At 47.6% G+C, this 19,578-nt stretch overlaps 1 protein-coding gene across 2 annotated transcripts in view; it reads left to right on the top strand.

Annotated features, from left to right (window-relative positions):
• Slc24a4 (solute carrier family 24 member 4) overlaps nucleotides 1-19,578 on the top strand; it is a 186,798-nt gene that overhangs the window by 104,126 nt on the left and 63,094 nt on the right. For both annotated transcript variants that reach the window (XM_004649328.2, XM_004649327.2), the window contains exon 3: nucleotides 17,303-17,379. In XM_004649328.2, coding sequence (XP_004649385.1) covers nucleotides 17,303-17,379 — 77 coding nt within the window. The remainder of the gene's footprint in view (nucleotides 1-17,302; nucleotides 17,380-19,578) is intronic.

The following is a 19,578-nucleotide window of genomic DNA, read 5'->3' as shown; positions in this document are numbered from 1 at the left end:
AGACCTAGTGAGAGAAGAATGCCACGTGGAGACATGGGCCGACAGTGGAGTGATCTGTCTACCAGCCACAAAGGTCCGGAGCGATCACCAGAAGCCAGGAAAAGCCCAGAGCCCAGGCTCACCGTGATCGCAGACTCCCAGAACTGTGCTGGGCTAGATCCCAGGTCAGAAGTCGACGGCAGAAACCTGCGATGTCAAAACTGTCCCGGTTCAGCTGGCACATTTAGTGGGGCACACTACTCTTTCATTGTGTGTTTTATCTGGAGTCCAAACCCCAGGCCCTTTGTTAAGGCAGTCCTAGGAAACCTTACTGGTGGAGCCCCGACCCAGGTGGCCAGAGCATACCAGGTTTGCTCCAAGAGCCAGGAATCCGTCACGACCCGGCACAGAAATGGCTCATTCTCGGGACAGCACGCAGTCTGGCCCTGGGACTTGCCACAGTCTGCCGCCATCTGTCCACATGCAACAATGAATAAAGGTTTCTGCTGGTGGATGAGACAGCTCTAGTTATCACGGGGCCCAGATCTACTCCCACAGCTGAGCGTGCGCGTGGGGGGCGGGGTGTCCCCCTGGGCCTGGCTCCAGCATGTCGGGTTCTGTCGTTACCATCCATGGCAGCGGTGGCTCAGTCTACAGTCTCAGTCCTTGTCCTTGGGAGGCAGAGTGCACAGGGACAGGAACCTACTGCAAAGGGTCCCAGGGTCAGAGTCCTCGTGGCTTTGCAGGCTTCTGCAGGTGACCTTGGAACCCTGGGGGTGAGTTCACCTGTGGGAAAACAACAGCCATAGGGACCCGGCCCAGCCAGCCCGCGTCTTCTCTGTGGGTGACATGTGCCCTGTGTATAGGTGGGAGTTGGGTGCATGTCACCTGTCATGAGCCACAGTGCTTGTGGCGGCGGGGGGGAGGGGGGCTCTTAAAGCTTGTCAGTGAGGACACGCTTCTCTTTACGGGACTGTGAGGCATGCACTCAAGTATGACTTCTTGTGCTTTTTTTAAAAAAATTTATTTATTGAGAGCGACAGAGAGAAAGAGGCAGAGAGAGAGAGACAGGAGAGTGGGCGTGCCAGGGCTTCCAGCCACTGCAAACGAACTCCAGACGCATGCGCCCCCTTGTGCATCTGGCTAATGTGGGTCCTGGGGAATCGAGCCTCGAACCAGGGTCCTTAGGCTTCACAGGCAAGCGCTTAACCGCTAAGCCACCTCTCCAGCCCTTCTTGTGCTTTTTAAAAAAAATATTTGTATATATGTGTGTGCATGCAGTCAGAGAACACCCTCAGGTGCTGGTCTCCTCCTTCCACCTTGTTTAAGTGTTTAATACAAGGTCTCTATTGTTTGATGCTGTGAACGCCAGAATTACTGGCCTGAGTGCTTTAAGATTCTCCCAACTGCTCCCTATTGCTTGTGGGTTGTTGGGATTACAAACACATGCACCATTGTACATGGGTACCGGGGATTTGAACTCCAGTCAGCAGGCTTGCAGAACAAGCACTTTTCACCAATGAACCATTTCCCCAGCCCTGACTTCTTGAGTTTTTTTTTTGTTTTGTTTTTTTTTTTTTTTTTTTTTTTTTTTTTTTTTTGAGGTAGGGTCTCACTCTGGCTCAGGCTGACCTGGAATTCACTATGTAGTCTCAGGATGGCCTTGAACTCTTGGCGATCCTCCTACCTCTGCCTCCCGAGTGCTGGGATTAAAGGCGTGCGCCACCACACCCAGCTGAGTTTTTTTTTTTTAATATTGTATATTTATTTATTTGACAGAGAAAGAGAGAGAGAATGGGCACACCAGGGCCTCCAGCCACTGCAAATGAACTCCAGACACAGGCGCCCCCTTGTGCATCTGGCTAACGTGGGTCCTGGAGAGTAGAACTGGGGTCCTTTGGCTTCACAGACAGATGCCTTAACCGCTAAGCCATCTCTCCAATCCTACTTCTTGAATTTTAATGAGGTACTGGGGTTCAAACCTAGCACCTTGTGCGTAGTAGGCAAGTGTTGAGGAGCCACATCTGCAGCTGCCCTACTCCAACTTGACTTAAATACAATAAAATACACATGATTTTTAGTGTACAGTTTGTACTTTGACAAATGTACTAAACAGTGTAACTACCCTCCCAATCAAGATCTAGAGTTTTTCTGTCATCCCTAAAAGTTCCTGCGACCTTTCCTAAGTAGCCTCCAGCACCCCTCGCATTTTGATTTTGACTCTCCCTGGGCATCATAGAGTTAGGATCACACTGTGTTATCTTGCACCGAATTCTTTCTTGCACCAGTTTTAGATGTCTGTCTTTCTGAAAAACCATATTAAATTGACCTAAGCATGTTCACCATGCCTCTCTTGTCACCCATAGGCGTGATTGGATTATGAATACCTGTCACTAGGTCGGCATTTTATGTGGGTGCTGAGATCCGAACCTGGGTGCTCACACTTGCATGGCGAGTGCTTGATCCACAGAGCCATCTCGCCAGCCCTGTGACATGCTTTTTAAAATCTATGATCAACGTGCTCTCTGTGTGCCTTTAGAACAAACTCCAAATGAAGAATTGTACAAGAGGAAGACTTTTTGGGTTCATGATGTACAGTCAAGTGCTATCAAGAACTGGACTGGAGAGATGGCTCAGCTGTTAAAGGCATTTGTTTGCAGTCTGGGGTTCAGTTCCCCAATGCCCATGTAGAGCCAGATGCACAAAGAGGCACATGCGTCTGGAGTCCATTTGCAGTGGCAGGAGGTCCTGGGACACCTATAGTCACTGTCTTTCTGTCTGCCTCTTTTTCTCTGTCTCCCTCAAATAAATAGAAATATATTTGAAAAAGAAAAAATATTTAAAACGAAAGAACTGGAGGGCTGAAGTGATGGCTTAGTGGTTAAAGTGCCTGCCTACAAAGCCAAAAAGCCCAGGTTTGATTCCCAAGGACCCACGTAAGCCAGATGCACAAGGTAGTACATGTGTCTGGAGTTTGTTTGTGCACTCATTCTTTCTCATTCTCTGCCTCTTCCTCTCTCTCTCAAATAAAGAAATAAATAAAAATAAAATATATTTTTTAAAAGAACTGGACTGCCCACATATCAGTCTTGGCTCTGCCACCTGCTGTCTGTGTTTCTGTCATCTACTTTGCCCTCTGTGAATGGAGCTAGTGAGAGCCTCCCACAGTCTCCCTGTGGGGCTGAATGGATGCTATGCATGAAGTGCTATGTCGGCTTTCCATCACTATAATGAAACGTCTGAGGCAAGCAATGTATAAAGAGGAAAGGTTTATTTTGGGTCACGGTTTTTGAGGTTCTTGTCCATGCTTCAATTGCCCCCATTACTTTTGGGTGTGTGACAGAACCACACATCATGGTGGAAATAATCATGTGACAGAGCAAAATTGTTTACTTTCAGGGCCAGGATGAAAGAAAAATAAAGAGACTGGGTCCCACAACCCCATTCAGATGTTCATTCCCCCAACCTAAAGACCTTTCACTAATCCCTACCTCTTAAAGGCTCCATTACCTTCCAGTAATGGAACCTTGGGGGCGGGTCAGCCTTTACCAAAAAGACCTTTAGGGGGACACAGGATTCAAACTTTAGTGAGGGGCTGGAGAGATGGCTTAGTGGTTAAGCGCTTGCTTGTGAAGCCTAAGGACCCTGGTCCAAGGCTCAATTCCCCAGGACCCATGTTAGCCAGATGCACAAGGGGGTACATGCATCTGAAGTTCGTTTGCAGTGGCTAAGCAGCCCTGGCGCACCCACTCTCCTCTCTCTCTCTCTCTCTCTCTCTCTCTCTCTCTCTCTGCCTCTCACTCTCAAATAAATAAATAAAAATCAACAACAACAAACTTTAGTGAGTACTTAGAGACTTTGTCACATGACTAGCATTGTATTTATATATTTATATAAATATATATGTGCTACTTATTTTTCATACATAGAACAGCACAGGATGCTCTATCAAATACAATGTATTGCCTTAACAATTCCCATCCTTTCGATACACTCGGTAGTACCGTGTGTTGCCCACTGGTGAGTACGCAGACTTTGCCGTGTAGCTGGTGGGAATCTTGGTTCCTCATTCATAGCAGGTATACAGTGCATGGGGCTGAGGCCAGAGCTCAGCTGGTACAGTGCCTGTTATAAGGCCTTGACTCTGAGCCCCAGCCACACACAGACTGGATATGTAGGCTCATGGCTGTCATCCCAGCCCTGGAGGGGTAAAGGCAGGACCATGAGGAGTGCAGAGTTATAGTTGGTTACATATCAAGCTCAAGGCCCACCTGAGATATATAATATCCCGTCTCCAAAAAGAAATGAATAAACAAACAAACGGGGTAAAGGAGCCCTTCTCATTCCACGTCATTTTTGGCTGCTTATCGAGTCAGTCTTGAGCACGTGCCTTGTCACACTTTCTCACTGGAAGTCACCTTAAGAAGATGCGTCAGTGCTCTGGGAACATTCAGGCTCCTGCAAGAAAAAGGACTCTGGCCACAGCTAATGGTGGTTGCAGATTATGGGAATGAAAGCAAATCCGGTGGTTTCCATTTGCTCTGGCGAGGGAGTCAGCCTCCAGCCTGCTCCTGGAAGACGCTGAAGGTTAGGTGATGGGCAGAAGAGCTCTGCAGCGGGCAGACGACGGCTCCAGGGAGGTGGCTGCCAGGCAAGCACGTGGGCAGAGAAGAAGTAGGGCATTGTTTGCATGACTTGGGAGCGGAAGCATCTCGGTCTTGGACTTCCCACCTCCAGAACTACAAAGAAACTAACTTCTGTTCTTTAAGACGTCCAGCACTAAGTCTGTAGTATTCTGTTCCAGGAGCTCTCGCAAGCTAATGTGCTTTGTTCTCAAATAATTCTTAGTCTTTTAAAGTTAAATTTGTACTAGGATATACTAATTATATAAAGTAGGAAGTTCTATTATGATATTTCCAAGCATGCATATATTGTACGTGATCACTGTCACCTGTCCCAGCTTCTACACCCTCCTTTCCCCCTTTTACATGCCTAATGTTCCCCTTTTTACATGCCTAATGCTCTCCCTTGTACATGCCTAATGTTTCCCCTTTAGCTTTGTGCTTTTCTTCTTTTCTGTCATCCACATATGAAATAAAGCATGCGCTATTTTTCTTTCGGAGTCTACCTTATTTTACTTAATATTATGACTCCCACTCACACCCATTTTTCCTGCAAATGACATACTATGATTCTTCTATGTGAATGACTGAAACTTTATTGTGTATATTGTATTTTTTCATTCCATCCATCTGTTGATAAGCATCAGGAGAGTTTCCCTAATTTGACTCTTGTGAACAGTGCCACAGTAGACATGGGTGCAGGCATTTCTGCAGTCGAATGACTTGATTCCTTTGGGTATGCAGATGTGGTTTCACCACAGAATGAGATAAAAATAGTTAATGTTCATGTGACAGTATTGACGTATAAAATATAAAAAGGATATAGGAAAAATAAATATAAGAACAATAAATGAGAAAAAAATCAACTAGGCTCAGACAAATGCTACAGATTTTCTCTTACACTCCAAACTTTAATATTTTATTTTTATTTATTTATTTATTTGACAGAGAAAGAGGGAGAGAGAGAGAGAGAGAGAGAGAGAGAATGGGCGCGCCAGGGCCTCCAGCACTGCAAACGAACTCCAGACACGTGTGCCCCCTTGTGCAGCTGGCTGATCTGGGTGATGGGGAATCGAACCTGGGCCCTTTGGCTTTGCAGGCAAACACCTTAACTGCTAAGCCATCCCTCCAGCACCACACTCCAAACTTTAAAAACAATAAAACTTGAAAGCAGAGGGGAGACTATCTGTAAAGAGAAAGGGGACTAACAGCCACGGTGCAGTCCTCTGGAAGCATGCCACGTGGCATATGTCGCAAGTCAGGTGCAAGTGTGGAAAGAACAGTGAAGAGGTCTATTTTCCTGTGGAAAGAAAGGAGGAGTTTCTCTGGGACCCCCACTGCACCTGCTAAGGTTTTAGCGAAATCCAACCCGCCCATCTCTCAACCACCCACACCTGGGAGGCGGCTAGCAAAAACATGGCTGGGTCAGGTGTGCGGGAAGCGTTCAAATATATCCGCCTTGGTTCCTGAATAAATAACTCTTGCAAAATCTCAAAAAAAAAAAAAAAAAAAAAAAGAGAAAGGGGACCAGCGGGAGAGGGAGCCTCCCACTAGTCCCCTACTTCTCTGGGGAGGCTCTCCCTATTTGAAGCCTATTTAGCTTTCTGTGGTTGGTATGTTAGGCAGCTTCCTGTGACTATAATAAAATGCATGAAATAACCAGATTATAAAGGATAAAAGGTTTACTTTAGCTCATCATTTGAAGGTTTTAATTAATGGTCAATTAAGCTCATGTTTTGGGCAATGCATCACGATGGAATTCATGGCCAGGAAGCAAAAAAGCGAGGGGGAGGAGAAGGTCAAGCAATCCTCTTTGAGGGCGCGTTCTTGGACGCCCTTGCCTTTTAAAGACGCCGCGACTTCCCGCTAGTGCCGCCCTGGGGACTGAGCCTTTAACCAATGGACATCTATGCGAACACTCACGATCTAGACTGTGGCAATCAGCCTTGAGCTGGAAATGGGAACAAACAATGGGGAGCTGGCTGTCACTGACTGGGCCCCAAGCAGTCTGACTTCCTGGGTGAGCGCCAAGCACCCCCAGAGCCCGCAGTCTGACTGACTTCCTGGGCTGCTGCTGCAGAGGTAGCAGGTCAGACCACTGCTGTCCTGTCCGTCCTCACGTGGTCAGCGCGTGTTCAGGCTCCTGCAGTCCTGTGGTTAACTAGCTGAGGGGCTGGGTGAGGCAGCTGAGCTCCTTAAGACATCTGTGTGGACTGGAGGAGATGACATGGTGGTTAAAATGTTTGTTGTATAAATATGATAACCTGCGTGCAGGTCCCCAACATCCAAGTAAAAGTCTGTGGCAACACATTCCTGTAATCTTAGCTCTGGGGAGGCGGAGACCTTGGGACTTGCTGGCTACCTAGTCCAGCTGAACTGGTGAGCTCTAGGTTCAGCCAGAGATTCTGTCTCAAAACACAAGGTAGATAGTCGCTAAGGAAGACACCCAACATTGACCTCTAGCCTCCATATGTCTGCGTACACTCACACTTGCACACCCCCGGAAGGAACTTGATTTTAATCTTTTTCTTTTTCTTTTCTTCTTCTTCTTTTTTTTTTTTTTTTTTTTTTTGTAGTACATGATCTCTCTGGGAATGTACCAAAAGATAGGATTTTAAACTCTTTTTGGTGCCAGCTCAGCCAGCAATTTCATGTATTTAAAACCCATTCCCATTTGGGACCAGAGGGAGATGTCACAACCCTCACATGCCTATTGTTACCCGTGAGCCACCTAAGGTTTTTAGCAAAGTGACTTTAAACCAAAGGATGGGAGAGAAGTCTCCATTTTTGGCTTTTGGCTCCTGGCGCTTGGGTGGTTTCTAAAACACATGCCTTATATAAGTTAAAATGATGGAAATTTGAAGCTATTTAAGTGACTTCCCAGCCTCACAGACTCCTTTTCATGGTTTCAGAATAAACGTCACGGCTTAGAACATGAGGTTATTTTTAACCAGATAGAAAGCAAAGAGAATGGCATGTTTAGAGGCAGTTTCTGAAGAAAAAAAAAATCACTTCACAGTTTATATTACCTAAAAAGAATGGGCTAATTGGAAGGTTTAGACAAGGTCAGCCTCTACCAGAAAGCACAGCTCTGTCAATCTTCCATTTGCGGGGGAACCGTCATGCAGCGGCTGAGAGGTTGGCACCAAGGACATGGGGCCAGGCAGACTGGCCCCTCTCAGCCTTCTGGGCAGATGCTCTCCAGCCACTCCCCAGCATGCATCTGGAGAAGGAAGAAGGCCAGAAGCCCAGCCCTTCAACAGACATTTCCTGAACACCCACCTTCGTGCCAGGACCTGGTAGCACAGGGCTGGTCAGTGGGGTGAGAATAGGGAGAACATGGTAGAGTAAGCCAGGCTGGACAGGCTGGCAGAGCCAAGCCGTGCTGGACCTTAAGGGTCTGGACCAGGTCTCAGCATTTGTCTTGAGCATATGCTGAGAGATGATCTAGCTGCTGCATGGCCCAGTGAGAGATGGACTTAGGGGAAGTTTTGGAAATGAAATGCCAGACCCCTACAGAGGGCTGGCTCTTAGGGAGACTGGTCTATTGGTTAGCTCACTGCTGGACATAGAGGCCATCCTAGGTTTGTTTGTTTGTTTGTTTGAGATAGAATAAGATAGACAAAGAGGCAGAGAGAGAGAGAGAGAGAGAGAGAAGGAGAGAATGGGTGTTCCAGGGCCTCCAGATGCTGCAAACAAACTCCAGATGCATGAGCATTTGGCTTACAGGGATTCTTGGGAGTCAAACCCAGGTCCTTAGACTTCACAGACAAGCTTTTTAACCACTAAGTCATCGCTCCAGCCCTAGGTTGTTTTTTTGTTTTTGTTTTTGTTTTTTTTTTTTTACCCAGAAAGGGCTTTTAAAATTTTATATTTAAGTATGAGGGCACCAACCTTTAATTCCAGCACTCGGGAGGCAGAGGTAGATGTATCACTGTGAATTCAAGGCCAGCCTGAGACTACATAGTGAATTCCATGTCAGCCTGGGCTAGAAAACTAAAAATAAAAAACTATAAATAAATAAATAAAAATAAACTTAAAAATCTAAAAATAAGTTTTATATTTGAAAATTGCGTACATGTATTTAATGTATCTTGATCATATCCACCTCCCAATAACCTCTCTTATCCCCCACCCACTTCTTCCCAACCAATCATTTTTCCAAATATTCTCACCTCATGTGTGTGCATGTGTGTGTGCATCTGTGTCCCACTAAGTTAAGTTAAGGTTGCTTGTGTGAACCTGGGTGGGGTTACTTACTTGAATATGGGCAACTTAGCAGTAGTTGTATCCCTGAAGATCTTGACACCTCCCCACCACCTGACAATGAATGACCAATAGCTCCTCTGGTAGGAGTGGGGTTCATGAACACTTCCCCCATTCATGATGGAATGCTGAGCTCAATTTTGTGCAGGAAACCACAGCTGCTGTGAGTCTGTCAGTATAGCAGTCATGCCCAGAACACAGCACTCCTCCCCATCCTCCAGCTCTTACATTCTTTCCACCTCTTCTTCTGCAGTGTTTCCTAAGCCCTGAAGAGGGCGATATAGAGGTCTCATTTAGAGCTGAGCACACACAGTCGTCACTGGTTCTCAGCACTTTCTCCAGCTGTGCATCTCTGCACGAACCTCTGCCCACTGCAAAAAATAAAACTTCAGTGATCGAGAACAGCACTAATCCTTGGGTGTAAACAGATTTAGAAGGCATTTTGACAACCTGTCCATTTAGCAAAATGACAGTAGTAGATTTCCCCCCTAGAGCCTATGACCTCCCTAGTTACAGGTTTTTGACTAGGATTATAGTGTCATGCATGAATTCCCTCCTGTAGAGTGGGCCTCAAGGCCAACTGAAAGTGATTGGTTACCCCCATTGCAGCCATGCCACTATTGCATCAGTGGGCACATCTTACCTGGCAGGCGGGTTGTGAGGCACACATAGTCCACAGCCAGGTAGGACATGTGATGACTTCTGTCCCCGCAGTTTGTGTGGCATCCTCTGGCACTATGAAAGCTAGCCTGCAGGGAGTGAGCTTCCAGTTCAGTTCCAGGTTGTCCTACAATTGAAGTGTGCGATGTCTTCAGCAGTGGAGACTTACATTCTAGGTTTGTTGGGCAACCATGAGCAGTGCTATAGCCTGTAGTGTTTTAGGGGCTTCTGTGGACTCCCTGCCCAACAACTCACAGGCACTGGAATTTTGATTAATGGCCCACGGCTTCTGGGAGCAACTTTATCTGCCATGTAGATAGTGGGACAGGCAAACGGGGGAGAGGAGAGGGTGCGAGTAAGGTTATCCAAAACTAAGGACTATAAAACAGCTACATGGAAACATACTACTTTGTAACCTAATGAAAAATATAATTTAGAGCCGGGTGTGGTGGTGCACGCCTTTAATTCCAGCACTCAGGAGGCCGAGGTAGGAGGATCACCATGAGCTCAAGGCCACCCTGAGTCTACATAGTGAATTCCAGGTCAACTTGTGCTAGAATGAGACCCTACCTCAGAAAAAATAAAACATAAAAAAATAAAAAATTAATTAATTAATTAATTGATATATATATATATATGTACATACACACACACACACACACACACACACACACACACACATATAAAACTTAGGGCTGTAGAGATGGGCAAGTGGTTAAAGGCGCTTGCCTGCAAAACCTGATGGCTGGGGTTCAGTTCCTCAGTTCCCACCTAAAGCCAGATGCACAAAGGGGAGCATGTGTGTGGGGTTTGTTTACAATGGCAGGAAGCCCTGACACACCCATACTCTCTCTCTCTCTCTCTCTTTCTCTCTCTCTCTCTCTCTCTCAAACAAACAAATAATATTTTTTAAAAATATAAGCTAAGGGCTGGAGAGATGGCTTAGCGGTTAAGCGCTTGCCTGTGAAGCCTAAGGACCCCGGTTCGAGGGTCGGTTCCCCAGGTCCCACGTTAGCCAGATGCACAAGGGGGCGCACGTGTCTGGAGTTCGTTTGCAGAGGCTGGAAGCCCTGGCGCGCCCATTCTCTCTCTCTCCCTCTATCTGTCTTTCTCTCTGTGTCTGTCGCTCTCAAATAAATAAATAAATAATTTAAAAAATATATATATAAGCTAAAAAACAGAGTTTATACACAGAAAGGGGCTCAGTGGCTTAAGGTACTTGCTTGAACAGAGAAGGAAATTCATTTTGTTAATATTTATTGCCAGGATGTCTCTTGCTGCTGCAAATGAAATGCTCCTTCAGCTTTTTGTGGATGTTTGACAAATTGAACCCGGGCCAGCAGGCTTTGCAAGCACGTTTAATTGCGGAGCCATCTCCCTAGCCCCCATGAAAAATAATTTGATAGAGGGAGCTAAATGCTTACCACGTTGCAGGGAGGACAGGAGGACAGGTGCTGTCACATGAATGTTTTGTCCCTACAAGCTCATTTGCCGAGCTGTGGCTGATTCCAGCGCCCCGAAGGCTGAGGGTGGGTTCAGTGGGTCTGCTGCCTAGAAAGACTAGAATTTGGGAGGCGTCAGCAGAGAAGAGCCAGTGAAAACCACTGGGGATGAAGTCCCAAGAGCACAGCCCTCAGGAACCCCTCCGAGGACAGGGACGTGACAGCTGAGTGAGATGAGGGGACAAAGAAGCTAAGCAAGAAAGGCTCAAAGATGTGGGGACACACAACCTGGGTGACGCGCCAAGTGTTTGCCAAGTGAACTGGATAGGTTTCATGTGATATATTTCATCAGTGGGACCTTGTGGGAAAGGTGAACTGCAGGAAAGGAAACATATCAGTTGGTGATCAGTGAGGGATTGACCACAAAAAAAAAAAAAAAAAAACAAGAAAAAGAAAAATCAGCACAAGCCGGGCATGGTGGCGCACGCCTTTAATCCCAGCACTCAGGAGGCAGAGGTAGGAGGATGAGGTTTTGGGGTACAATGAACTGTATACCACAAGTGACAGATTTTATTGTATATAAAATGGGTGGATGGATGGATGACAGGCCCATTTATTTATACATATTATATACAGTCATTAATGCAAAACCCAGAAATGACCAGTGCTGTCAAATGTTCCAAAGAGACAAGGAAGATGAATGACAGGTTCCCCTGAATCCATAGATGACTGGGTGGATCGTGGGTTGCAGATGGATTTGGTGGATAAGATGCCATGTTAACTCCTCCTGCCAAGAGCATAGCCATGGCCCTTGGAGCTCCCAGGAAACAGCCTGCTCCTCGGGTGAAAGAGACCTTGGCCCTGGAGATATGTGTCTGTTGTGGGCACAGTGCTCTGCTGAAAAGAGCCTGGGGCTGGCTGGGCCCCGGGTTGGGTTTTCTGTGCCAGCCTGTGGTAGTCTGCCTATTGGTAGACTCCTTTAACCTCACACATGCCAGCTTGCTCATCCATAAATTAGGACTGATGAGCTGTGTAGGAGCGTCGTGGAAAGTTGGTAACACAGCCTTTGAGGCTTGACACGGGACGGCGTCTTTCCACCCATGTGCTACACATCCTTCAGCTCCCCCAAGTCAGTGAGCCCTAGCTTGACCCTCCCCATCATTGCAAGCTTTGGCTGTCTTTTAGTCATTTGTTTACTTGACCAAATGCACCGGGCTGGGCAGGCCACAAAGACGTGCTCAGAAGACTCGACGCCTCACTGTGGTGCTGATGTATGGTGAAGGCTCAGGGAATGCGCTAACTCCTGTTCCTTCAGTTCTTCTCAGATGGAGCATTTCCATATTGATAACCTTCCACTTTCTCAGTAGCTTTAGCTGTCTCTGTAAGTCAGGTCACCTTTCAAACTGCAGCTGCCATGCTCAGGACACACATGGCATCATTTAGCAGTTCTCAGCGTCTGGGTCCACGGAGAGGGTGTTCTGTCAGGAACTGCCCATTGAAGACACTCATACATGGTGGCAATGTGCAGCAATATTGACAGAAGCCTAGCCTGGGGCTGGGGAGATGGCTTGGCAGTTGAGGTGCTTGCCTGCGAAGCCTAAGGACCTATGTTCAATCCCCCAGTACCCACATAAGCCAGATGTACAAAGTGGCTCATGCATTTGGAGTTCATTTGCAGTAGCTACAGGCCCTGGCATGCCAATTCTCTCCCTCCCTCTCTCTCACTCTGCTCTCTCCTCCCTCTCTCTTTTTCTCTCTCTCTTTCTACCTGCCCTCTCCTCAAATAAATAAATAAAATATCTTCTTAAGTATAGCCTGAAAGGAGAAATATCAGAACATCACCCATGTGGCTTTCTGGATGTCAACAAAAATACGCAAGTGTGCCTTAGGGACTGAGTAGCAGTTTGTAGGGTGCTATAGTTTATAGATGTTTTGGCCCGAGAACCCTTAGGGTTTCCACACCAACTACTCAGGGAGGCATCTTGCAGTATGTGTACCATCCAGGGCGTGGGATGGAAGAGAGGTCTCGGCATGAGAGCATTTGGCATTCCAGGAGCAGTGGCGACAGAGAAGCCCCTGAGAGGCTGAGGTCCAAAAGGAAGGAACTGAAAAGGGGAGTAAGGAAAGGCTGCCTTTCTTCCTGTCCCCTCCCCAACTCCCCGCTCCCAGGGTCTGGAGGACAGACGCTGGCATCATCCTACTTTCCTGAGCTCTGCTACACCTGCAGACACGTCTCTCCCTTCCTACGTCCACCACCTGGATTCCTGCAGCTTAAGGGCTTAGGTGTGACCTCAAAAGCTTTGCACGTGCCCTGCTGATCCCTTCCTCGTCCCTGGGGACATCCGAACAGGAGGCCACGCTTGGTCCTCTCAGACATGCGACTCTCATCCTTGCACGTGGCCGGGGCTCCTGATCCCAGCAAGCCATGGGAGGAAAAGGAGGGTCTCCTTGGGAACCTCGGGTGATCCAGCCCCAGTAGCAGGTTCTCCTATGGCCTGTGCTATCTCTCCCCCTTGCTTTCTTTCTCCCACTAAGCCCATTTGTTTTCTCTTTGCTTTTCCAATCATGCGCAGCCATGGGGACAGAATAGGCCAGGATATTAACATTCTCTTTCTCTTTCTCTCTCTCTCTCTCTGTCTGTCTGTACACATGCACCAGGGTTAGCATGTGGAGGTCAGAGAACAACCTTATGACAATCACCTTCTCCTTCTGACTTCTTTTCTGTTTTTAAAAATTTACTTTAGTGCTGGAGGGATTGGCTTAGCGGTTAAGGCACTTGCCTGCAAAGCCAAAGGACCTTGGTTTGATTCCCCAGGACCCACATAAGCCAGAAGCACAAGGGGGTGCATGCATCTGTTCACTTGCAGTGGCTGGATGTCCTGACGGGCCCATTCTGTCTCTCTCTCCTTGCCTATTTCTGTATCTCTCTCTCTCAAATTAATAAATAAAAATAAATTAAAATTTTACTTTAATTTTAGAGAGAGAGAGAGACAGAGAGAAAGGTAGAGAAAGAGAATTGGCGTGCCAGGGCCTCAGCCACTGAAATCAAACTCTAGACGCTTGTGCCACCTAGTGGGCCTGTGTGACCTTGCACTTGCCGCACCTTTGTTAGTTTGGCTTACTCTGAAGAGTCTAATATGGGTCCTTTAGGCTTCGCAGGCAAGCGCCTTAACCACTAAGCCATCTCTCCACCCCTGACTTTTTTTTGAGACATGGTCTCCCTTGGTTTTTTTTGTTGTTTGTTTGTTTTTATTTATTTATTTGAGAGTGACAGATAGAGAGAGAGAGACAGAGAGAGAATGGGCATGCCAGGGCCTACAGCCACTGCAAACAAACTCCAGATGCGTGCGCCCCCTTGTGCATCTGGCTAATGTGGGTCCTGGGGAATCAAGCCTCGAGCCGGGATCCTTAGGCTTCACAGGCAAGCGCTTAACCACTAAGCCATCTCTCCAGCCCCACCCTTGGTGTTTTTATAGCTGCATATGCTCCAGTCTAGCTGGCCTGTAAGCATCATATTTTCCTGCCCATGTATCCCGTTGCCGTGGGCTCATTGGAAACACAGATGCAAGTCCCACTTTGAGTCTACATTTACGAAGGTGCTGGGAAATCAAACTTGAGGAAGCAGGCTTGTAAGCAAATGCCTTTAATCATAAGTGCCTTTCATACCTGAGCCGTCTTCCCAAGCCCGGTGCTGGCAACTTCAAAGGTCACCTCCTGAAACCTGAGCCACCTGCTCTAAAGAAGATGGATGCATGAATATAAGTCATGTCCACAGGTCATAGTTACTTTTCTTGGTGGGGAGGGTAGGATGGGCCGGTTTCTGTATCAGCACATGACACTTTCTGGAGGATTCTACTCCTAGAGAGCAGAATGGACTGGTCTCAGCTAGTAGCCAACTGTGGAGGGTGGAGTGGCCCCCTGCCCACTGCAGCCTTTGTTATCCACGGATGTCACACACAAGCAGCAGGTCTGTACCCTCACCTTACACTTGTGTAGCATGTTGTCACTGAAGAGGCTGAGGGCCCCAGAGATTATATTGCTTGGCCACAGCTCATGGGCAGATGAGCCTGGGCTATGGTGCCGTGTGATTTTCTGTCCTAGGATCCTTAACATGGTGTTCTTTCTATCTCTCTCTCCCCCTCCCTGCCTCCCTAGTCCTTAGACAGAATCACATGGACCTGTAGTTCATGTCTCATGGATTCAGGATATGCTGCAACCTTGGGTAGGCACCGAGAAAGGGCAGGAACTCTACTGGTCACCTGCTGGCTTTGCTGGCAAAATTAAGACCATGTATAGCATTCATTGTCCACTGTAGCTTCCCATTGTGCACTCGGAGCTGCAAGGAATACCTGTTCCTACCAAGGACAAAGCCATTGATAACATAATTCCTCCTGGTTGGAGGCCAGGTGGTATGTCCCCCAACACACACACACACACACACACACACACACAAAAGTGGGATTTCATTCTCATTGTCAAAGAAGTCCCAGGGGTGAGTAAATAAATCCCCAGTGTTCAACACACTGGTTTGGAGATTCAAGAAATACCTTGAAGTTTAATGGCAGAAATGCCCATTGATCTGGGCTGAAACATCATAGACATCTCCATTTCTCCTAGAAATAAGATCCTGACCACAGGAATGTGGAATCTCTCCCTCAATAATTCTCCATCTCTGAGCAGACAGACCTTGAAGCGAATCCATGCCCTTGAACTTGCAGCAGCAATTTTATTACAGAAATTTGAATACAAAAAAAAAAAAAAGGAAAGAGAAAGATGAATCTTTTTGTTTGTTTTGTTTTGCTTTTTTTCAGAGGGAACCTTTCTAGGTACCTGGGGAGCTGCTATTTTCAGTTTCTGATGGGTGAATCTGATGTTAAAAATCAGAAAAGCTGGGCTAGAGAGATTCCTTAGTGGTTAAGGCGTTTGCTTACAAAGTCAAAGGACCTTGGTTCGATTCCCCAGGACCCACGTAAGCCAGATGCACAAGGGGATGCACGCGTCTGGAGTTCATTTGCAATGGCTGGAGGCCCTGGCATGCCCATTCTCTCTCTCTCAAATAAATTTAAAAAACCAAAAAAAAATATATATTTTTTTTAAATCAGGAAAGCTTCCAGATAAGGAGGAAACTTTCATTGTCAGAGCCTCGGGCCACATTACAGTGACAGAGCAGAGGTTTCTGTCCTGAGCATTTACCTGACAAACATTTATGGGCCAGGCGTCATTCCAGGTACTTTGGAGTCTGTTGAGGGTAATGCTATCCAGTAGGATGAGATGTTGCCAGTTGTAAACACCATCAATATTGTGCTATTGTCTATTCAATTGCCTGCTACACTCTATTGAGAACTTACAACGTGCCAGTGGTGAACTGAGTGGTCTAGCTCCCTGCTTTCTGGAAGCTTTCAGTCTAGCTGGCATGATGAGAACCCAAGCGACCTGGGAGGGTCTTTCAGTGGTCTATAGGAATGGCATTTGTTCATGAAAGCACTTGTCCATCAGTCATCTCAGGTGGCAGGTAGGCGAGAGGGGGCAATTCCATCACCACCTGGGAGCATTTTGAGGCAGGTGAGTTGCTCGGAGTTATCTGGGCATGTGGGGGGGATGGCACTTGACTCCCTGAGCCTCTGATTTGAGTTGTTTCCATATCTTGGCTATCGTCAGTAATGTGGCTGGCCATGAACACTTGTACACACATTTTTTTAAATTATTTATTTATTTATTTGAGAGCGACAGACAAAGAGAGAAAGACAGATAGAGGGAGGGAGAGAGAATGGGCGCCAGGGCTTCTAGCCTCTGCAAACGAACTCCAGATGCGTGCACCCCCTTGTGCATCTGGCTAACGTGGGTCCTAGGGAACCGAGCCTCAAACTGGGGTCCTTAGGCTTCACAGGCAAGCATTTAACTGCTAAGCCATCTCTCCAGCCCTGTACACACATTTTTATGGCAATCTCAGACTTGAGGGGCATGTTACATTTCTGTTGCCATTCGGTGAGCTTCTAAATCAATTCCATTTCACCTTTCAGCAGCAACATGTCTGTCTTTTGGACGATAGCCATTATAGGTGTGTGAAGTGGTTCATGTGTTTTTTCAAGACACAAGGCAGCTGTGAAGCCCAGCCATCTCTCAGGAGCTGGAAAACCTCAGGGGCAGGGTGTGGACAGTGCAGTGTCCAGCAACACCTTCCTAAGATCACTGGTCTGCTGGACTGACAAACAGCTGGCCTTCCACTCTGAAGCCAGCGGGCCCTGGCAGTCCTCAGTGGCCCGTGGATCTCCATGGATGTTTGTCAGGACCCTTCTGCCACCTAATCCTCGGCCATCTCCTCTTCTCTTCCAGCGATTCACGAGTTCCCCACGGACCTGTTCTCCAATAAAGAGCGACAGCACGGAGCAGTCCTGCTGCACATCCTCGGTGTAAGTGCGCCTCATGGGCGCTGCGCGGATAAACTTCTTACTGGGCAGTGGGGTGGCACGGCTGTGGTGTGGCTGGCACCTGTTAGAACGCACATGCGGTCACTTTAAGAGTCCCTGCTGCCCAAGCTGAGGCAACCTTGAATCATAACTTGACTCCCTTATCTACGTGTCTTCCTGCCTCCCTCGCCCCACCCCCCTGTGGCGGGCGCAGAAGAGCCCCTCCTCCTTAGAGACCCTGAAGAGCCAGAGGCATGCTCTCCTTGTCTCCTACTTTCTCTTCCAGTGCCTCTCTCATGCAGTCTGTGTCCAGGCACAGCCCTTTCCCCTAAAAATAAATAACTAAGTAAAACTCAGAAAGGACCACCTCACTTTGTTCTTCAGATTTCTAGAGTCACCCCCTCCATCTCGTTCTTTGGACCTCACCAGGGCAATTGTCTCACCAGCTCTCAGCAAACGAGACTGTGTCTGTGTGTGTCTCCCTCTCTTCTTTTATCTGTCTAGATTGTGATTCCTCTTTGTCGCCTCCCTGGAAAGAGAATAGATACTAAACCATCTTGCCCTCCGTGAGTCTTGTCTAAAACCCGTTAGGTGACTTGCCTGATGTCACACAGCTAGTGACCTCATAGCCAACGCAAGGGTGTTGTCCTTTCCTGTATTTCACGTTCTACTTTAGTAAAACAAGGACAATGGGCCAGAGAGATGGCTCAGCTGTTAAAGGCACTTCCTTGCAAAGCCTATTGGCATGGGTTGGATTCCCCAGTGCCCGCGTATAGCCAGATGCACAAAGTGGCACATGCGTCTGGAGTTTGCAGTGGCAGGAGGCCCTGGTGCATCCATTCTCTCTCTGTATCTGCTTGCAAATGAATAAATATTTTTAAAAATAGGGATGGCAGACTTGTGAGTGTGTCGAGACGAGAGGTCAAGCGCACCAGACACTACATGGCAAACAGGTCCTCAGAAAGTGCTTGCTGTCATGGCTCCTGTGACTATCCCCCCGCCCCAAGCCTGACTTAACTGCACTTGAAGACTTTGACGCACTTACTCCAAGTCCCCTCTGTATTCAGACAAACCCTGATGGCTCATGGTAGAGTGTCTTCCAGGCACAGGCTGGAGCCTTCAGGAGAGGGGCCTGAGCTGCCAGGCATAGCTAACGACCCCCAGGCTACAGGAGGCCAACCCCTCTCCAAGCCCTGCACACGAGAACTTAGGCTCTGCCCATAGCCTTGTGACCTTTGGCCGATTGCCCAGGAAACTCCTTATCAGCCTTCACACAGCCCATCCCCCTGAGACCCTAGATCACTGGACCCCCCCCCCCATTGCCTATGTGCTGGAATTAATGTCTCCATATGCTAATTAGGCATCAGAAATGAATTTGGTAGTCCAATCCCCTTAAGACCTTTCCCCCCACCCTTAGATGCTTATAAACCCATTTCACTGACAGTAAAGGGAGAGAGCTATTCAACTTTCTCCCAGGAGTGTTTCTCTCGTCATGCGCTCAAATGCCTTTGGTGGCGGGGGGAACCAAGGCTGACCCCCAGAACAAGAATCCAAAAACCCATAGTAGAGGTCAACAGCCATTACTCAAAATGGCTTAAGGAGTCAAACCTAAAGTGTCGGTCACTGATCTGGGATGGGGTAGATTTGGCTCCCTGCCTATGTATATAAATAAAGTTTTATTGGAACACAAGTGTACCCATTCTAGCGGGTTGTTGGCCTAATTGTACTCTGTTGGTACATTTGACTGACAAGACCTTTAAAATACGACTCTGACCACAGAGAAAGCTTGCCGACCTCTTCCTGAAAGCAGGAAAAAATTCAAATGTAGGAGCCCTGACCCAAGCGGTGGAAATTGTGGAGCCATATTGGCCCCTCTTCCCCCTCCAGTATTTCCTGTTGGCAGGAGAGAGAAGCCCTTTGGCCACATGGGTCATCTTGACCTGGGATGTGATGTTGGAAAGAACGGCTGAGTTCTATCATCAGAACCCTGAGATACCTTTGCCCATATTCCCACTCTTTCTTTCTTTTTGTTTGTGCCCAAAGACCATGAGTCAAGTCTAGGGGAAGCCGCACCTGGACTCCTGGGGTTGCCTGCCTCAGATGCCTCTGCCTTCGCTGACGTCGCTCCCTCTTCCATTCATCCCAGTTAGTCCTGATGCTGCCGAGTGTCACGGTGTTCACGCTGGGACAGCGTGGCCTCTT

The sequence above is a fragment of the Jaculus jaculus genome, chromosome 7 (assembly GCF_020740685.1).
Source record: "Jaculus jaculus isolate mJacJac1 chromosome 7, mJacJac1.mat.Y.cur, whole genome shotgun sequence".
Taxonomy (NCBI): Eukaryota; Metazoa; Chordata; class Mammalia; order Rodentia; family Dipodidae; genus Jaculus; species Jaculus jaculus.
This window is presented reverse-complemented; position numbering and strand designations above follow the sequence as displayed.